This window comes from Sorex araneus, chromosome 4, assembly GCF_027595985.1.
Source record: "Sorex araneus isolate mSorAra2 chromosome 4, mSorAra2.pri, whole genome shotgun sequence".
Classification (NCBI taxonomy): domain Eukaryota; kingdom Metazoa; phylum Chordata; class Mammalia; order Eulipotyphla; family Soricidae; genus Sorex; species Sorex araneus.
The window spans coordinates 30,168,321-30,183,748 of NC_073305.1; the positions used below are offsets into that span (position 1 = coordinate 30,168,321).

General features: G+C 36.5%; 1 protein-coding gene across 2 annotated transcripts in view; it reads right to left on the minus strand.

Moving 5' to 3' along the window:
* Positions 1-15,428, minus strand: part of GADL1 (glutamate decarboxylase like 1) — a 199,127-nt gene that overhangs the window by 80,819 nt on the left and 102,880 nt on the right. For both annotated transcript variants that reach the window (XM_004603847.2, XM_055135746.1), the window contains one exon: positions 817-868. In XM_004603847.2, coding sequence (XP_004603904.1) covers positions 817-868 — 52 coding nt within the window. The remainder of the gene's footprint in view (positions 1-816; positions 869-15,428) is intronic.

Here is a 15,428-nt window from a genome sequence, read left to right on the forward strand (position 1 = left end):
CCTGACACTTTCTATTTGAATGTAAACATCATCCTATGAGGGAATTTCTCTGTACAAAATTCTCTGCATAGAACTGTGCTGGGCAAGTAGAAATTAATCAATGAATCTTGCTAAATAAATAAGTTCTAAAAATAAATCAGGTTGCATTTGTACTGTATAGGCTGCTGACCTACAATTGCCAGGTAATTTTTATATTTAGTTTAAAATCTCTATAAGCTGTATTGATGAGATTCAAGATAACTGCAAATTTTATATTTCTCAAAAATTAGAATTCAATATTTTCATATTTTATGGCATTTCTTAGAAAGTATATATTTTATAAAAAATATAATATATTCATCTTTTTAACTACTCATTTCTCATACATACATATAATACAACAACACATGACTTATTTTGTCAGTGCTCCAAAGCTACTATGCTCTCATTATTTTATAAAAAAAGAAAACTGTATGCTTTGCTCTATATTCACTTAATTGATTTTTTTACATGCAGGCACCACTAAAGCACAGTTGAAAATTTGCAGCATAATCATTAAGCAATTTATATATCAAGATAGAGGTCATAATTTATTCAAAATTATCCTTGGTAATTATTATTGAGCACTTTAATTTTCAATACTTAAGGCAATCGTGCTCTCTGTGAATCCAACAAAGGAAAAATACACAGTAATAGACTAAATTAACATAATGGACTTTATGAATTAAGCTAATGACTTGTTTCTAGGTCTACAACATAAAAGCCAACGAAATAGATTAAAAATTATCACCTTCAACATTGTTGACTGGTAAAATTATCTTCTCTAGAATCCCTTACCTCCATAAGTAACTTGAATCCTTCTCTTTTCTTGATTTCTTCTACTAGGTACCTAAAAATAAATGTCACAAAAATTTTTGTAATTTGCAAAAAAAATTTTCATGAATATGGTGAATATATGATAAAGCAGTTATTTCTGACACATAAAGAAAACAAAAATGTGAAGCTCTTGAAACCAAATATATACAGGCAGAGAAACCACACATGAGCAAAGGTACGGATTTAGATAGAGACTCCTGAACCTACTGCAACTCCCTAAAATCTGAGTCAAAAATATATCTTTATATTTCTTTTTAATTAGATAAGGTTTATATTATTCATAAGCTTCAAACTTTAACCCCAGAAGGAAAGTTGCATGGTAGATTAGATATCCATTCATCTTCAACAAAGTAGGTTTCACATTTATTTATATTCTGGATGGGAATTTAGCACAAGGACTTCAATGATCAAATAGACTTAGAGGAGAGTTTTAGTATGGAGTTCTGCTTACAAGTTCATTTAAATACAAAAACTTCAAATTATTTCCAAGACCTGGGTAAATCTAAGGAGGATTAAAAATTGGCATTGTGTTCAAATTTGTAGTCACAGATAGAATATCTATAAAGTCATCTCTATGTCAGGAAAAAGAGAATTATCACAACATAAGAAAAGGTAGAAATAGATGTGGTGTGGAATATTACTTATGAGAGACAAATAACATTGAAAGTATAGAATAAATTTATATTGATGCCTCTATCCTAGGCTTGGTCATGTCTATATGAAAAAGAAGCTTTTTGAGCCAATGGTATGGTGCAAAGAATACATGCTCTTCCTAGAATGTTTGAGGTCCTTGATTCTATTTTTGCCATGCACACACACAAAAATCTTTCTAAAATCCTATTACTGAAAATGATAATTTGATTATGATCCCGAATGCTTCATAGCATTTTATGTAGGATTTCTAATTTATAGTTAAAATATCTAAGAGGTGCTAACTGAAACAAAATTTACTTGCCAGAATACTGATTGTAAAATTACACAATCAAGTGGGATACCAAGGATAAAAGAATGGCTCAATGCAAACAAATCCAAGAAAATAATAGATTACATTAATAAAGATAAAACTCATATGATGTAATCAATAGATGTAGACTTTTTTAAAGTAAGATTCAGCACTCTTTATGGTAAAAACTCTAAATAAATTACAGAAGGAAGCTTCCTCAGTATAATAAAGGTTATATACAACAAAACTACAATACACTGGTAAAAAATAGAAAAACTTTTCCTATGGTCATGCACAAGGCAAGGATATTCACTCTTACCACCACCATCATTCAACATAGTATTGCAAGTTCCAGCCCCAAGCAATTAGGTGAGAAAATGAAATTAAAAGGATTCAAGTTGGAGAAGTCAAATAACAACTACATGTAGTTGATAATATTCTAAAAAAAAAAAAAAACCCTAATGACCCCAGCAGGCAGAAAAGTATGGAATGCATAAACCTATACAGTAAAAATAGCAAACTACAAAAAATGCACAAAAATCTGATTGAACTTTATATGAAAAATATGATGTAGAAGGGAAGTGATATTTTTTTAAAATCTCATTTACAATTGTGTCTAAACAGTCACCTATTCAGGAATCAACATAGGAGGCAAAGATATAGATTGGAAACTCTAAGTGTCAATTACAATAATAGAAGACATAAGGAAATGGAGAAATATTTATGTTCGTAGACTAGAATAATTTACACGGTTAAAAGGACCATTCTACCTAAAGAATTATGCAGATTCCAATGGCATTCTCAAATAAATACTAATAAATTTGTATAAAGCCACAAATCTCCTCAAATAATTAAAGTAATTCTGGAAAGAAAAATAAAAAGGTAGCAATATTGCATTCCTTTACTTTGAACTATACTACACAGCTATAGTAAACAAAACAGCTTGCACTGGAATAAAAATACCAATGTAATATAATTGACACAGAAGTAAGCCCTTAGCTCTATGGAGTTAATTTATGACAAAGGAACTAAGATCATAAAGTTGAGGATGAAGAGCCCCTTCAACAAGTGGTGTTGAGAAAACTGGTTTTCTCTAGAAAACTAGAAAACTAGCACAGGCACAAAATAAAGCTGGATCATACCTAATACCACACACAACAGTTAACTGAAAATTGGCTAAAGAACCTCACATGTGACTGGACTCTATGAAATGTATGGAGGAAAATATAGGCTGAGCTGTTCATGACAGTGGTTTCAAAGGTGTCTTCAATGATTCAACTCCAACAACAAAGGAAGCAAAAGCAAAACTAAACAAAGAGACTTGCTTCAATGTAAAGAGTTTCTGCACTGTGCAAGAAACTACAGTGAAAACACACATTGTAACTAAATGGTAGAAAATATTTGTACACTATCCATCTGAGAAAGGAAGAATATCTATCAAATAAAAATCATTCACAAAACTCAACAACATCAAAAAAGAACCCCATTAAAAATCGAGAGAAGAGGGGTCAGAGAGAGTACCACAGGAATGGTGCTTGCCTTGCCATCAAGGGTTGATCCTCAGTACTCCAGAGTCCCCTAGCACTGCTAGGAGTACAGTGTAAATCCTGGAACAGGCCCTTAGCACAGCTGGGTGTATGCCAAAAAACAAGTGATAGAAAGACAGTGTGGAGGGAGGGGGAGGGAGAGAGAGAGAGAGGAGAGAGAGAGGAGACAGAGAGACAGGAGAGAGAGAGGAGAGAGAGAGAAAGAGAGAGAGGAGAGAGAGAGAGATACAGGAGGGAGAGAAGGGGGAGGGAGAACTGAACAAAAAGTTCCCCAAAGAGTACATAGATATGAGTGACAAACATATGAAAACAGTAAATGCAAATCAAAACAGCAATAAGATATCACCATAGTTCTGAGAATAGTTCATACAAAAAAGACTAGAAGCAATCAGCTTCTGGTTGTGAAGATGTGGTTTTAAAAAAACGGAGAAATTATCATCGTTCACTTTTAGTATTGTAAATTGGTTTCAGCCTCTGTAGAAAAACAGTCTGATGACTTTAAATACTTTAGAACAGAACTACCATATCATCCAGTAATTCTATTCCTTTACATCTATTCCAGGAATTTGTCAACACACATTTTAGAAGATATGTATACTGATACTCACTGCAGTGCTATTCACAACAGCTCAGTTCTGTAAATAACCAGGGTTCCCAACAACAGAAGAGTGGATAAAGAAGACCTGGTATAAAAACACAATAGAATTCTATTCTGCTGTAAGAAAAGATGGAAGATTGCATTTTGCTACCGCATGATCAGAGTGTTTTGTGAAGGGCAGTAAGTCAAAAAGAGGAAGACAACATACCAGATGATTTCACTCATAAGTGGATAATAAAGAAACAAAGCCGTGGAATGGACAATATCAAATAGCAACAAACCTCTTATAAAAGAGCTGAGTTTACCAAGCAGAAAAGGAGAATGAAGAATAGGGAGGAAAGGGCATATATAGTAAAGAGGACCTCGGAATTGGGTTGAGGGATGCCAGCACTTTGATGGGTGGTGGACGGGGAGCTGCAGCATTATGTGCCACACATAAATATGAACACTTAGAATTGTAAACCATGTTACCTGAATTAAAATAAATATATATGTGTGTATATATGTATATATATGTGTATATATATTAGGGCATTATCATGTCACCTATGGGATATGATCATATGATCATGATTTAAATTACACATACTTAATATTTAAGAAAGTCAATACAAATTACTACTCTTGAATTTTATCTCCTTTGTTTGTAAAAGTGGAATAATACCATTTTCTTTCTCAATATCAAAATATTCCTATAGCAAATTAAATAAAATCATGCTCTTGATATGTTTGTGTTGTGTGTGTGTTTGTATTTGAGAGAGTGAGAGTGAGAGAGAGAGAGAGAGAGAGAGAGAGGGAGAGAGACCACTGAAATATTTCATGTTGACACTATCCTTTCACTGAATGTTTTTGCATTTTGTTTTGTTTTTCCAGGATGTGTTATGTTGCTGTTAATTTAGGGCTCTTTATCACGCTGCCCACTTTCAGACAAAAGCAGTTCTAATAGTCGACAGAAATGATGCTTAAGATTGCTGGTAAACAAATAAGAATAAATTAAAGCAATGCTATTAAACCATGCTGCCCACATGGTATAAAAAAATTAAGGCAATATTTAGCTAGTGAGAATGTGAAATAAAGCTACGACCAACCATTTGAAGTCAAAATACACAGAGGGTGGGAAGAGTACTCAAAGGGCTAGTGTGTATGCTTTGCAACCTGAGGGTTCAAGTTAGATCCCTTGCACTACCTGCTCCTCTGAGATAGTGCCAAGGGCAGTGCTTAGCAGTGTACATCCCTCAGAGTAATAACATTCATATCTATGATGCAGCAAATTACATTTAAGATGCTAGTCTTAGGAAGAGGGTATCAATGCTATATCATTAGATAGATGGATGGAGCTATCATTGTAGGTAGGGCAATAGATAGGTATATGGATACAGATATATAATGTGTGTTTCTATACATACTAGTTATTACTTCTACTCTATGTGTGTATATATGTGCATTCCATACAAAATAACTGGAAGCAAAATTAAAACCCAGAAATTGACAAAAGGACTGCAGTGAAATGTGTTTTAGTGACACAATGCAATATGGTACATCTCTTAGCGACACAATGCAATATGGTACATCTATTACAAAGAGTGGATGATATGTATTCTTACTAAATCATATGGAAGAGTGCTGCAGGACACTCCTGCAAGCAAGAGGCATTGAAGCTTTCCGAGGAAGCAACTTTATTAAACATATCAACAAGGGCTGGAAGGAATCATATCTAAAGTCTGAGCCAGAGAACAAAAGGAGACCAGCTTAAATAATCATCCTCAGCAAGCAAGCATGGTTAGAAAGGCAGCAATCAAGATCAAGATATTCCTTCCCCACTAGCTGGGGGACCACAGTACCTCAATTTCCCACATTTTAAAGATTCCTGCCACAAGAAATAAAAGCAAACTACCAAGAAATAGATATAATACCATTCTACATTTTAGAAAAGCATATTAAAATCCTTATATATGTACATATATATGCATGTATGTATGCAAGTAGAGAGTAAAGCAAGAAAAGATATATAATGCTTTCTTCCATGACAAATAATAACCATGTCCCATGGAGATGCACTAGCTATTGTCTCAAGTACCACCTGTATCACCTGTTATCCTGTTGATCATTAATTTGCTTGAGCAGGCACCAGTAACGTCTCCATTTGTCCCTGTAGTGTGCTTTTATCAGCCTCTCCTTACTCTTCCTTCCCAACACTGCCATACTGGGGGCTCTTTCAGGGTCAGGGGAATGAGGCCCATTATTGTTACTGATTTTTGGCATATCGAATACTCCATGGGTATCTTGCCAGGCTCTGCCTTGTGGGAGGTATAAACTGCCATTGTCTCAAGTAATTTTATTTTGTCAAATTAGCTAAAATTTGCTTCTGGTTGGGGGATATGGAGATAGTTCGAAGGACTGAACTCGTGTTTTGCATATAGGAGGCCAGATTACAATCGCTTGCACTGTAAGATCCCCAAAAGCACCACTAAGAGTGACCCCACACATTGTACTGGAAGCAGCTCTAAGCACCAAGAGGTTTGACCCCCAAATGTAACTAGGAGCACCTACTCCTGAGAGAAAGGCATCCCCAAAGAAAGCAGAATCATTTCTGTGAAAATTCTGCTTTCTTGCTAATTATGTGACCTGGACGTTGTGTCAAGAATCAATGTTTCAACTTCAGTCTCTTCCAAAGCCTGTGAAATCCAGCATAACACTCCAACCGTGAGTGTAGAGAGGATGTGGAAGAAAATCTGCAACTACAATAATATAAAGGCTCACAGCAGGAGTTCCCAAATTATTCCCTATTTTATACCATGCTAATAATTTTCTTGCATGAAGGGCTCCGTTGCCACATACATTTCAGCAAGTTTGGGCATATCTACTAGATTGTCTTTGTCTACAATCTAAAAGTACACTTTGCTTATTTCACAAGGACATTTATTGATCTGGTTGTATAGTTCAATAATGTCATCAAGAACCAGGCACTTCCTATCATTTCAACCAGTCATACTGAGTGTTAGTGAGTTTTCTCACATCCACAAGAGAGCTGCCACAACTCAATCCATCACACCCCTACTCAACAGCATTCCAAGGAAAAAGAAGAGGTTAGTGAACATCATTGTCTCTTCATTTGTGTCTACTTAAGTGCAATATAGTTTCCCCCAAAGTCTTCATATCTTTGTTGAATAAATCTGATTAAATATCTATCCCTAAACAAATTGTTGTCAAAGGAGATTGGCTTAGACCAGTGCTCCCTGATGGAATATCACAACGAAAAATAAATCAAAGTTTTATTGGCAAGGGGAAAAAGAGAATGGGTTGTTGGATGAACAGTAAGCATTGTCTGCATACTAGTTAAAGCCAAGTTAAAATGTTTCTATATTACAGTCCCCTTTAGAGCTTTTAATGTGATAGAGAATATGCTGAATATCCCAGAAAGGAATAATATAGTAGTTAATATAGCAGTTAGTATTTCTTAAACATAGTTGACAATGGAAACAGTTTGGGAAAGAGAATCTATTAAGATCTTCTGGAAATCTGTTATCTCACAAAGTGAACTTTCAGAAATGCTAGCTTAGCAGGGCCTCTTGTATACGGTACTTCTATTCTTTTTAGAAAATACTTAAAGTAATTGAATTTGGAGAAGGAAATCCAAATAAGCTGTGAATCACTACTGCCTACATTCATAGGAATGATTTATTTCCCCCATTTTTTCCTTTTCAGTAAATGGAAAGAGCCTAAAGATAAAATACATTTAAAAAATCTATTCTTATCTGATGTAAACCAGAGTGGCAAAAAAAAAGACATGCATTTAGTTTTCTGTACACAATGCAGGAATAAGTCACTCTTACCAAAAGACATCCAGGTAAATGGGTTCAAGAAGTAACAATACCTTTAAAATATTATCATTGTCCTTACACTGCACTTAGCCAAAAAGAAAAAGGAAAGGAAAAAATAAAATACATTAGCATGAATTTTTCCTACTGTGTAAAATTCTGGCTTGATTTTGAAGCATACGTCAAAGATAATCTTGGATTGCTTTTCAAGCCCCTGGTCTCTCTTGAACATATATTCCTCTCTTTCTCTATCCTCATATCTAAGTAAATTTCTTTAAATAAAAACCTGTTTTGTAAAAATAAATATTAATCTTGTGCTCTCCTTTGCTAATGAATGTACTACCAACATTAGAGACCCTCAATCATTCTGTGAATCTATCTGATATTTTGGCACTTTGCTTATCATTTTGCAGAGTCGGCTTTTTAATTTTTTTTTATTTTTTAGAGATAGCCTTTCTGGGTTCTTTCTCAATTCATCAACCACTGAGAGTGTCTCTAAAATAGTCCAAGAATTTCGTCCATCGCATGTCCTCATTTGAAATTTCTCTTGAAGCAGATGCCCCAGACCTCCTGAGATTTTTTTTCCCCATCTGCTTTCGGTAGGTCGAGCATACATTAAACCATAATGCATGGCTTGTGTGATTCATCACAAACACCTAGATACTACATCCTCCAGCAACTGTGACTTTTTACAAAATGACCAATATAAAGAATAAATGAAGACGCTGGCTTTTCCAAAGTCTTTTGACTCTTTTGCTTTCATCTTTTAGAAAAATATACTAGCCTGAAAGTACCATTGAGTAATTGCTCACCTTTTCATATTGAAAACAATAAATCCTTTAGTATTTATGCAAGCCAGTGAAACACATACCTTTAGAGAGAATACAGAGATTGTGTGTCATGGGGATAGATAAATGATACACTGGAGACCTAACAAAGTAGCAGAATGGGAATTCCTGAGCTGGTTGTTGTTGTTGAAAAGACTTGTGCACAGGATTCTTCCAGACTTTCTTTAAAAATTACCCCATTGTGAATAACCATTTAATCTGCTGTTATGTGTTGTGACTTAGCAAAGACCTAGAAGGTGTCCTCAGCAACAGGCAGCAAGGGCGCTATAAAACATTTTCAATTCTCCCAGGCAGATAGCAGATGCTCAATCATCTAATTGGTGCAGAAGATGGTGGTTTTATACCTCAGACTACCCTCCTTCAATTCTGCTTTAAAATCCCTTGCTTTAGAATCCCAGTGCTACTGATCTTCAAACAATCACAGGAAAAGGCAAATGTTTTGCATCTATTCTTCTTGAGAGAAGTGTTCCCTTATCACTTGGAGTGACAGCTTTCAAACAGAAAGTAGGAAAAGTCTTAGCGATCTTCTAGGCTCTCTTTTCTTCCTTCTGGAGGGGTTGCAGACAACTCATATATGGGAATTATCCTTTCAAAAATGTCCATTCTTCCTTTCCACGGGGAAAAACAAAGAATCTAATTGACAGAAGTGATGATAATCTGTTGGTTCATCAAAATCTGGTCCCTAAATTTTAAAGTCAATATACAAATTTACAGAACTAAGCCTTGTTAATTGTTGAACATAAAACAGGGTTTCCATGGAATTCTTACTGCAATATGTCAGGGAAAAGAAAAAAAATTGCCCAGATTTTCTAGTAAAGATCTAACTCAGCGTCTAGGAAAATAGTGCTCTTGGCCACAGTGGGTGACTGATAATGGATGTGTGCCCCAAATACTAACAAATTTTTACTTTTCTATTGTTCACTTGTATCACTTGTCATCCCGTTAATCTTGAATTTGCTTAAGCGGGCACCAGTAATGTCTCCATTCGTCCCTGTCACATGCTAGTGTAGCCCAAAGGTATCTGCTCACTCCAGGAACACAAAGACCCTCAAACCATTCGTTCAGAGTTTTGGCAAAGAAGTCTGACCTTCTCATAGGTGGGAGGCCATCTGGTCTTTTGACGTCCCAAGGAACCCAGTCAGTAACAGCTCTAGTCCACTGGCCATCTCTAAATCGCATTACGTGTCTGGCCCATCTGATTTTTAATATGTTGGCAAGCGAGATAGCATCCCTGATTCTTGACTGTCAACGGAGGTCGAAACTCCAGATTCCTTCTTTCACTTGAGTGAAAAAAGATACTCCAAGCATAGCTCTTTTGATTCCTCTTTGGGATACCCAAATAGCACTCTCATCCTGTTTTTTTAGGGCCCAGGTCTCTGAGGTGTATGTTAGTGCAGGAAGAACAGTGGCATCAAGAAGATGTGCCCAGAGCTGGAGTTTCTTCATCCTCTGAACCACTTCTTCAATGTTCATGAAGGCATTCCATGCTGCTCTCTTCCTTCTGAGTAGTTCTGGCACCAAGTCATTGCTCTTGTTGAGTTCTTGACCCAGGTACACATAGCTGCTGCATTCAGAGATGTTCATTCCATTGAGAGCAAATGGAATGTCAGGGACTAGTTTGTTTTTCATGAACACTGTCTTGGTGAGATTCAGCTGTAGTCCCACCTTTCCACACTCGCAGTCAAAGTCAGCCAACATTTATGCCGCTTGGCTAATGTTTGGTGTTATTAGAACGATGTCATCAGCAAAACAGAGGTGGTGTAGTTGCCTACCGTCTATCTTTACCCCTATTCCTTCCCATTCCCGTCATCGCATGACGTTCTCAAGGGTGGCACTGAAGAGTTTCAGTGAAACCCTTTGGTGAAAAGAGTTTCGGTGATAACCCTGCTGAACCCCTCTCTTTATGTCAATGATCATTTCCTTGTAGAATGGTGAGATCCTGGTGGTGAATCCTTAATACAGCTCACGGAGGATCTTGATGACTTGAGTTTGAATTTTAGCCTGTTTGGCTAGGGTTTCGATGACTGCTTCAGTCACAACAGGATCAAAGGCCTTCTTTAAATCGATGAACATTAGACAGAGCGGCATCTTGAACTCTCGCGAAACTTTAATGAGTTTGGTCACTGTGTGGATATGGTCGATTGTGCTGAATCCTTTTCAAAACCTGGCTTGCTCAATGGTTGTTCTTTAGTGTTCTGCCTATTCTGTTTAGGATGACTCTAGTGAACAATTTGTAGATGATGGACAACAGGCAGATTCTTTCTATAGGCAGCCTGTTTCTATAGTTATCTACTGAAGAAAATTACTATACCTCCTGAAGACAACACAGCAGTGTTACTGTGACTAAGAAACAATGCCAAAATCTTATGGCCATGCATAGGAATACTTTTTATTATTATATGTTACGGAAATAACTCTGGGACAGTGAGCTTGATGAGAAATGTTATTTTAACCCTCATGAGTCAGTGCTTTGAACTGATTATACCAACTCCATCAGTGATGTTCTAGAGCTTATTTCACTGGCCTGTGGGAATCGATTGTTAAAAATTCAGGACTTTTGTAAGTCTACAACTGTTGTCAGCTTGCAATTCTCTACATTGTAACAACATGCACCATGAAGTCTGGCAGGCATTACAAACTGGAGTTCTTCCCACCAGGTCATTTTCCCCAAATACCTCTGCATCAAGGATCTAGGAAACAGGACCTACCCCTGCATTAAGCAAGTATTCTATCTTCCCTGAGGAACAGAACCAGAAACCAATCAGACAATTTGTAAAGAAAAAATAATAAAACCCTATGCACATATCAAAAAATCTGGAAATAGCAAGTGTTGATGGGGGATGGGGGTAGTGAGAAAGGAATCCTCACCCACTTAGGTGGGAATGTCATCAGGTTCAACCCCTATGGAAAGCAATATTATGATCTATCCAAAATATAAGAATTGAACTACCATATGATCCAATGATACCACTTCTTGGCAAAAATCCCCAAAACACAAAAATTTTAATTCAAAAGGATACATGCACACATGTTCATATAACTCAAATGCTCAAATACAGATAACAGATCAAGAAGTTGTGAATGGAATACTACACAGCTATAATAAAGTACAAAATAATCCAATTTGCATAAATGGAACTAGCGGATACTGAGTGAAATCAGTAGAAAATAATGCAAGATGATCTGTCTTATATGTAGGAATTAAAGATAAATATAGGAATATATATTATATATATACATATATTTGGTCCAATGTTTCCAAACCTTCTCCTAAGACTGGTTTTAAAACTGGATGTTTTTAAGGTGTTACATTTTGTAATTCAGTATTAAAGGGAACATTAACAGAAAAAATAAAGCTCAATGTTTCAAATTTATTATAATTATTCCCCCTTTTTCTTCCATTGTTGTTGCTGGTATTTTGATGAGTGGAGAAAACATGCTGGGTTGCTGGACTCATCAACTTGGATTCATCAGGTTGGCTGAGTTGCTCTCACACTTAGATGGGCAGTCCTCAGCTTGGCAGGACATTTCATTTATGTGCTCACCAAGGGCCTCACACTTAGTTCTCGTGCTCACTAACACCTGGTCATGGGGTACTAGAAAATGTACCTTGCTTGGGTATCAGGTATTAGACTCATCATAGGACATTTCCGGGATCTAACTCACAACCTCAGGAATGCCAGGCAGGCGTTGTCTCAGAGTCACCATTGTACCCCTGCGATTCTTAATCCTAGAGAAACTTTCTCCAAATTTACAATTCCTTTTTGTTTGTTTGTTTGTTCTTTTTTTTTGGTGGTGGTGGTGGTGGGGAACCACATCTAGTGAAGTTCAGGGCTTACTCCTGGCTCTGAGTCAAGGATCACTTTTAGAAGGAAACTGGGGACTACATAGGGTGCCCAGGATTAAACCTAGATCATTGACCTGAAAGCAAGTACCTTATCCCCTCTACTATCTCTCAAGTCCCAAATTTATAATTTTACATGTTTCAAATTGACGTGGCTAAAAATACTCTGCCCTTTTATTTGGCTTAGGGAATGAAAGAACAGGGAGACTTTTACTCACCCAGGACTGGAGTGTAGGATATCAAGAACGTGAAAAACTATTATGAGTAATGGCATGAAAGAGGAGGAATTGTTTCTCCCATATATAAATATAGGTCAGAGCCTTCAGTAATGCTCACTGAAATGTTAATTCAATTCAATTCAACTTGACAAACATTTACAAACAATAAGTGTTTGTTGAATTGAATTGAAATGTTAACATTTATCCTCCTGTGATATTTCTCTGCAAAAATTAGAACATATCCTTAGACTATAAATTAAATTCTACCCTGAGAGGAATGTTAATGTTATAATAATACAATCATTAAATATTCATTCCTAACTTTATTTCAAGACACCTGTCACTAAGTTACTTAGCATCTTAGATAAGATAATGCAGAAATTCTCTCATGCTTGAAGAGTATGGAAAAAAAAAACATGCAATAAGGGAATGCCCTGCCACAGAGCGGGATCGGGGGATGGGATCAGGGGGTGGGAGGGATACTGGGTTCATTGGTGGTGGAGAATAGACACTGGTGGAGGGATGGGTTCTCAAACATTGTATGAGGGAAACACAGCATGAAAATGTGTAAATCTGTAACTATACCCTCACGGTGATTCACTAATTAAAATATAAATTAATTAATTTTAAAAAAAGAATTAAAAAAAAGAAAAGAAAAAGAAAAACATACATGCAAAAATGGGAAGAGAACTTTTTGAACTTGTAATTTAATTATACTGGCAGCAATAAATATTTGTGGAAGATAGTTGCATTTTTTCACCTGGGTAGTCATTTTCTTAGTTTGGATGTAGACACTTTACCCAAATTTCTAATCAAGGCACATTCCTTGCCGAGTGTTACTAGATTAGAGAAGGAATCAGTCTCCCTGGTCTGTGTAACTTTGGCCAGTACATGACTCAGCATGCCAATGAGTGTCATATTTCCCTGGCAACAGTGACTGAGACGAACATTTGCCTCACTCAGAAATCATTAAAACTTCCTGGGATTGTTGAGAGAAGAGCATGTTCTCTTTTTGATCCTAAAATTGAATCTGAAATGATAGAAATACGCCACTTTTAGAAGCTGCCTTCCTACATGAGAATGAACTCCATATTAAGGAGACTAGATCTAAAGATGAAGAGAAATTAAGACCTTTAATATTCAGTCCCTAGGTTTAGTTATTCCATAAGTCATCAGATACTAGCTTAAAACTAACCTGAGGTATCACCTCTCCTTGTTTAATTAAGGTTTCAATCACCATCAAAACAACCCTAATAGATTCTAATATTTACATGTTTTTTAAACTATGGTCACCCGAAGCTGAATTTTTCAGTATCTTCCAAAAGCAACCTATATCTACCTATTATAATTGTCAAATCCTCTGTCATATAATTGTGCCAAATGCAGTTTATTGCTTTCAAACAGGGGACTTTGCCAAGTGGTTTGCTTTGTCCATCAGGAAGCTGGTCAAAAGGACATAATCAGGGGAGTGATATGGTATTGTCTCTAAGGGACTCTGTCATTGATTCACAAGAACATGATACAGCTAGCCGGCCAAGGAAGATGTAAGACGGTTAACCCAATCTTCCCATACCCCATCCCTACCTTCCCACTACTACAGAAAGTTAGAACTAGAACGTGATCCAGCTAGCCTGCTGGTCTAAGGAAGATGTAAGAGAGTAAGCACCAACTTCTCCCCCAGATCTACCTTTCAACTAGCATAGAAGGCTAAAACTACCACCCTCTTCACACACTTATAGTACCTAAGAATAAGTAACTGATTGTAAGACACTAGGTTTTCAAATTGTTGGTGATGCAAAGCATCTATGGATATGCAATGAACTAAAAGTCTCCATTAACAGTTTTTATATCTTGGAAGAGACATTTCAAAATTTTAAAAGTGAGTCGTGAACAGGCAGTATCCAAACCCAAGACCACCAATTCTAATGTCTCATTCATCTTTCCCTTTCTCCCATGTACCTAACTGAATTTCACTTCTCTAGAAAGCCTCTCCCAGTGTCTTGCAACCCTTCCTGCATAGTTGTAGAAGAGTATGTATCTTTCCTTACCAAAAACTAGGTAAGAAATATAGCACATGCTAGACTCTGTATAGCACTTTATTTAATCTTTGTAAAAACTACTTGATCTTAATGTCACTGTTTTCTTCCATGTCTAGAGACAAGAGAGGTATAGAAATGTTGCCACGCTTGCCTGAGTCACAAGGCTTGTGAATGGTAGGTTGGAGTCCAGATTGTCTACATCTCTAAGCTAAAGTGAAATAGCAGAGAGAAAGAAGGAAGAAGTGGAGGGAATTGTGACTCTCCAGATTCAGACAACATTCACTTATGTTGTTTGTTACCAGGTAAGAGATAGAGTTTTCTAATGTTTTTGAGGGAAGTAAAAAAAAATCCAGATTTTTACAAACTATTCTCTCTGTTTTTAAATGCTTTAGGTACTTAAATGTTTGAAAAAGGTTTTTTGTTTTCCCTTTTGGGTCACACCTGGTGATGCACAGGGCTTACTCCTGGCTCATGCACTCAGGAATCAGTCCTGGCAGTGCTCGGGGGATCATATGGGATGCTGGGAATCGAACCAAGGTCAGCCGCGTGCAAGGCAAATGCCCTACCCACTGTGCTATTGCTCCAGCCCCTTGAAAAAGTTTAATAGCAAGAAAATTAACCCCATAATTAAAGCTCAAAAAGTCATATTTAGAATGAAATGGCTGTGGCTTGCTCATTGGCATCAATGGATCAAACTTCACAGCAGAGTCAGGAACAA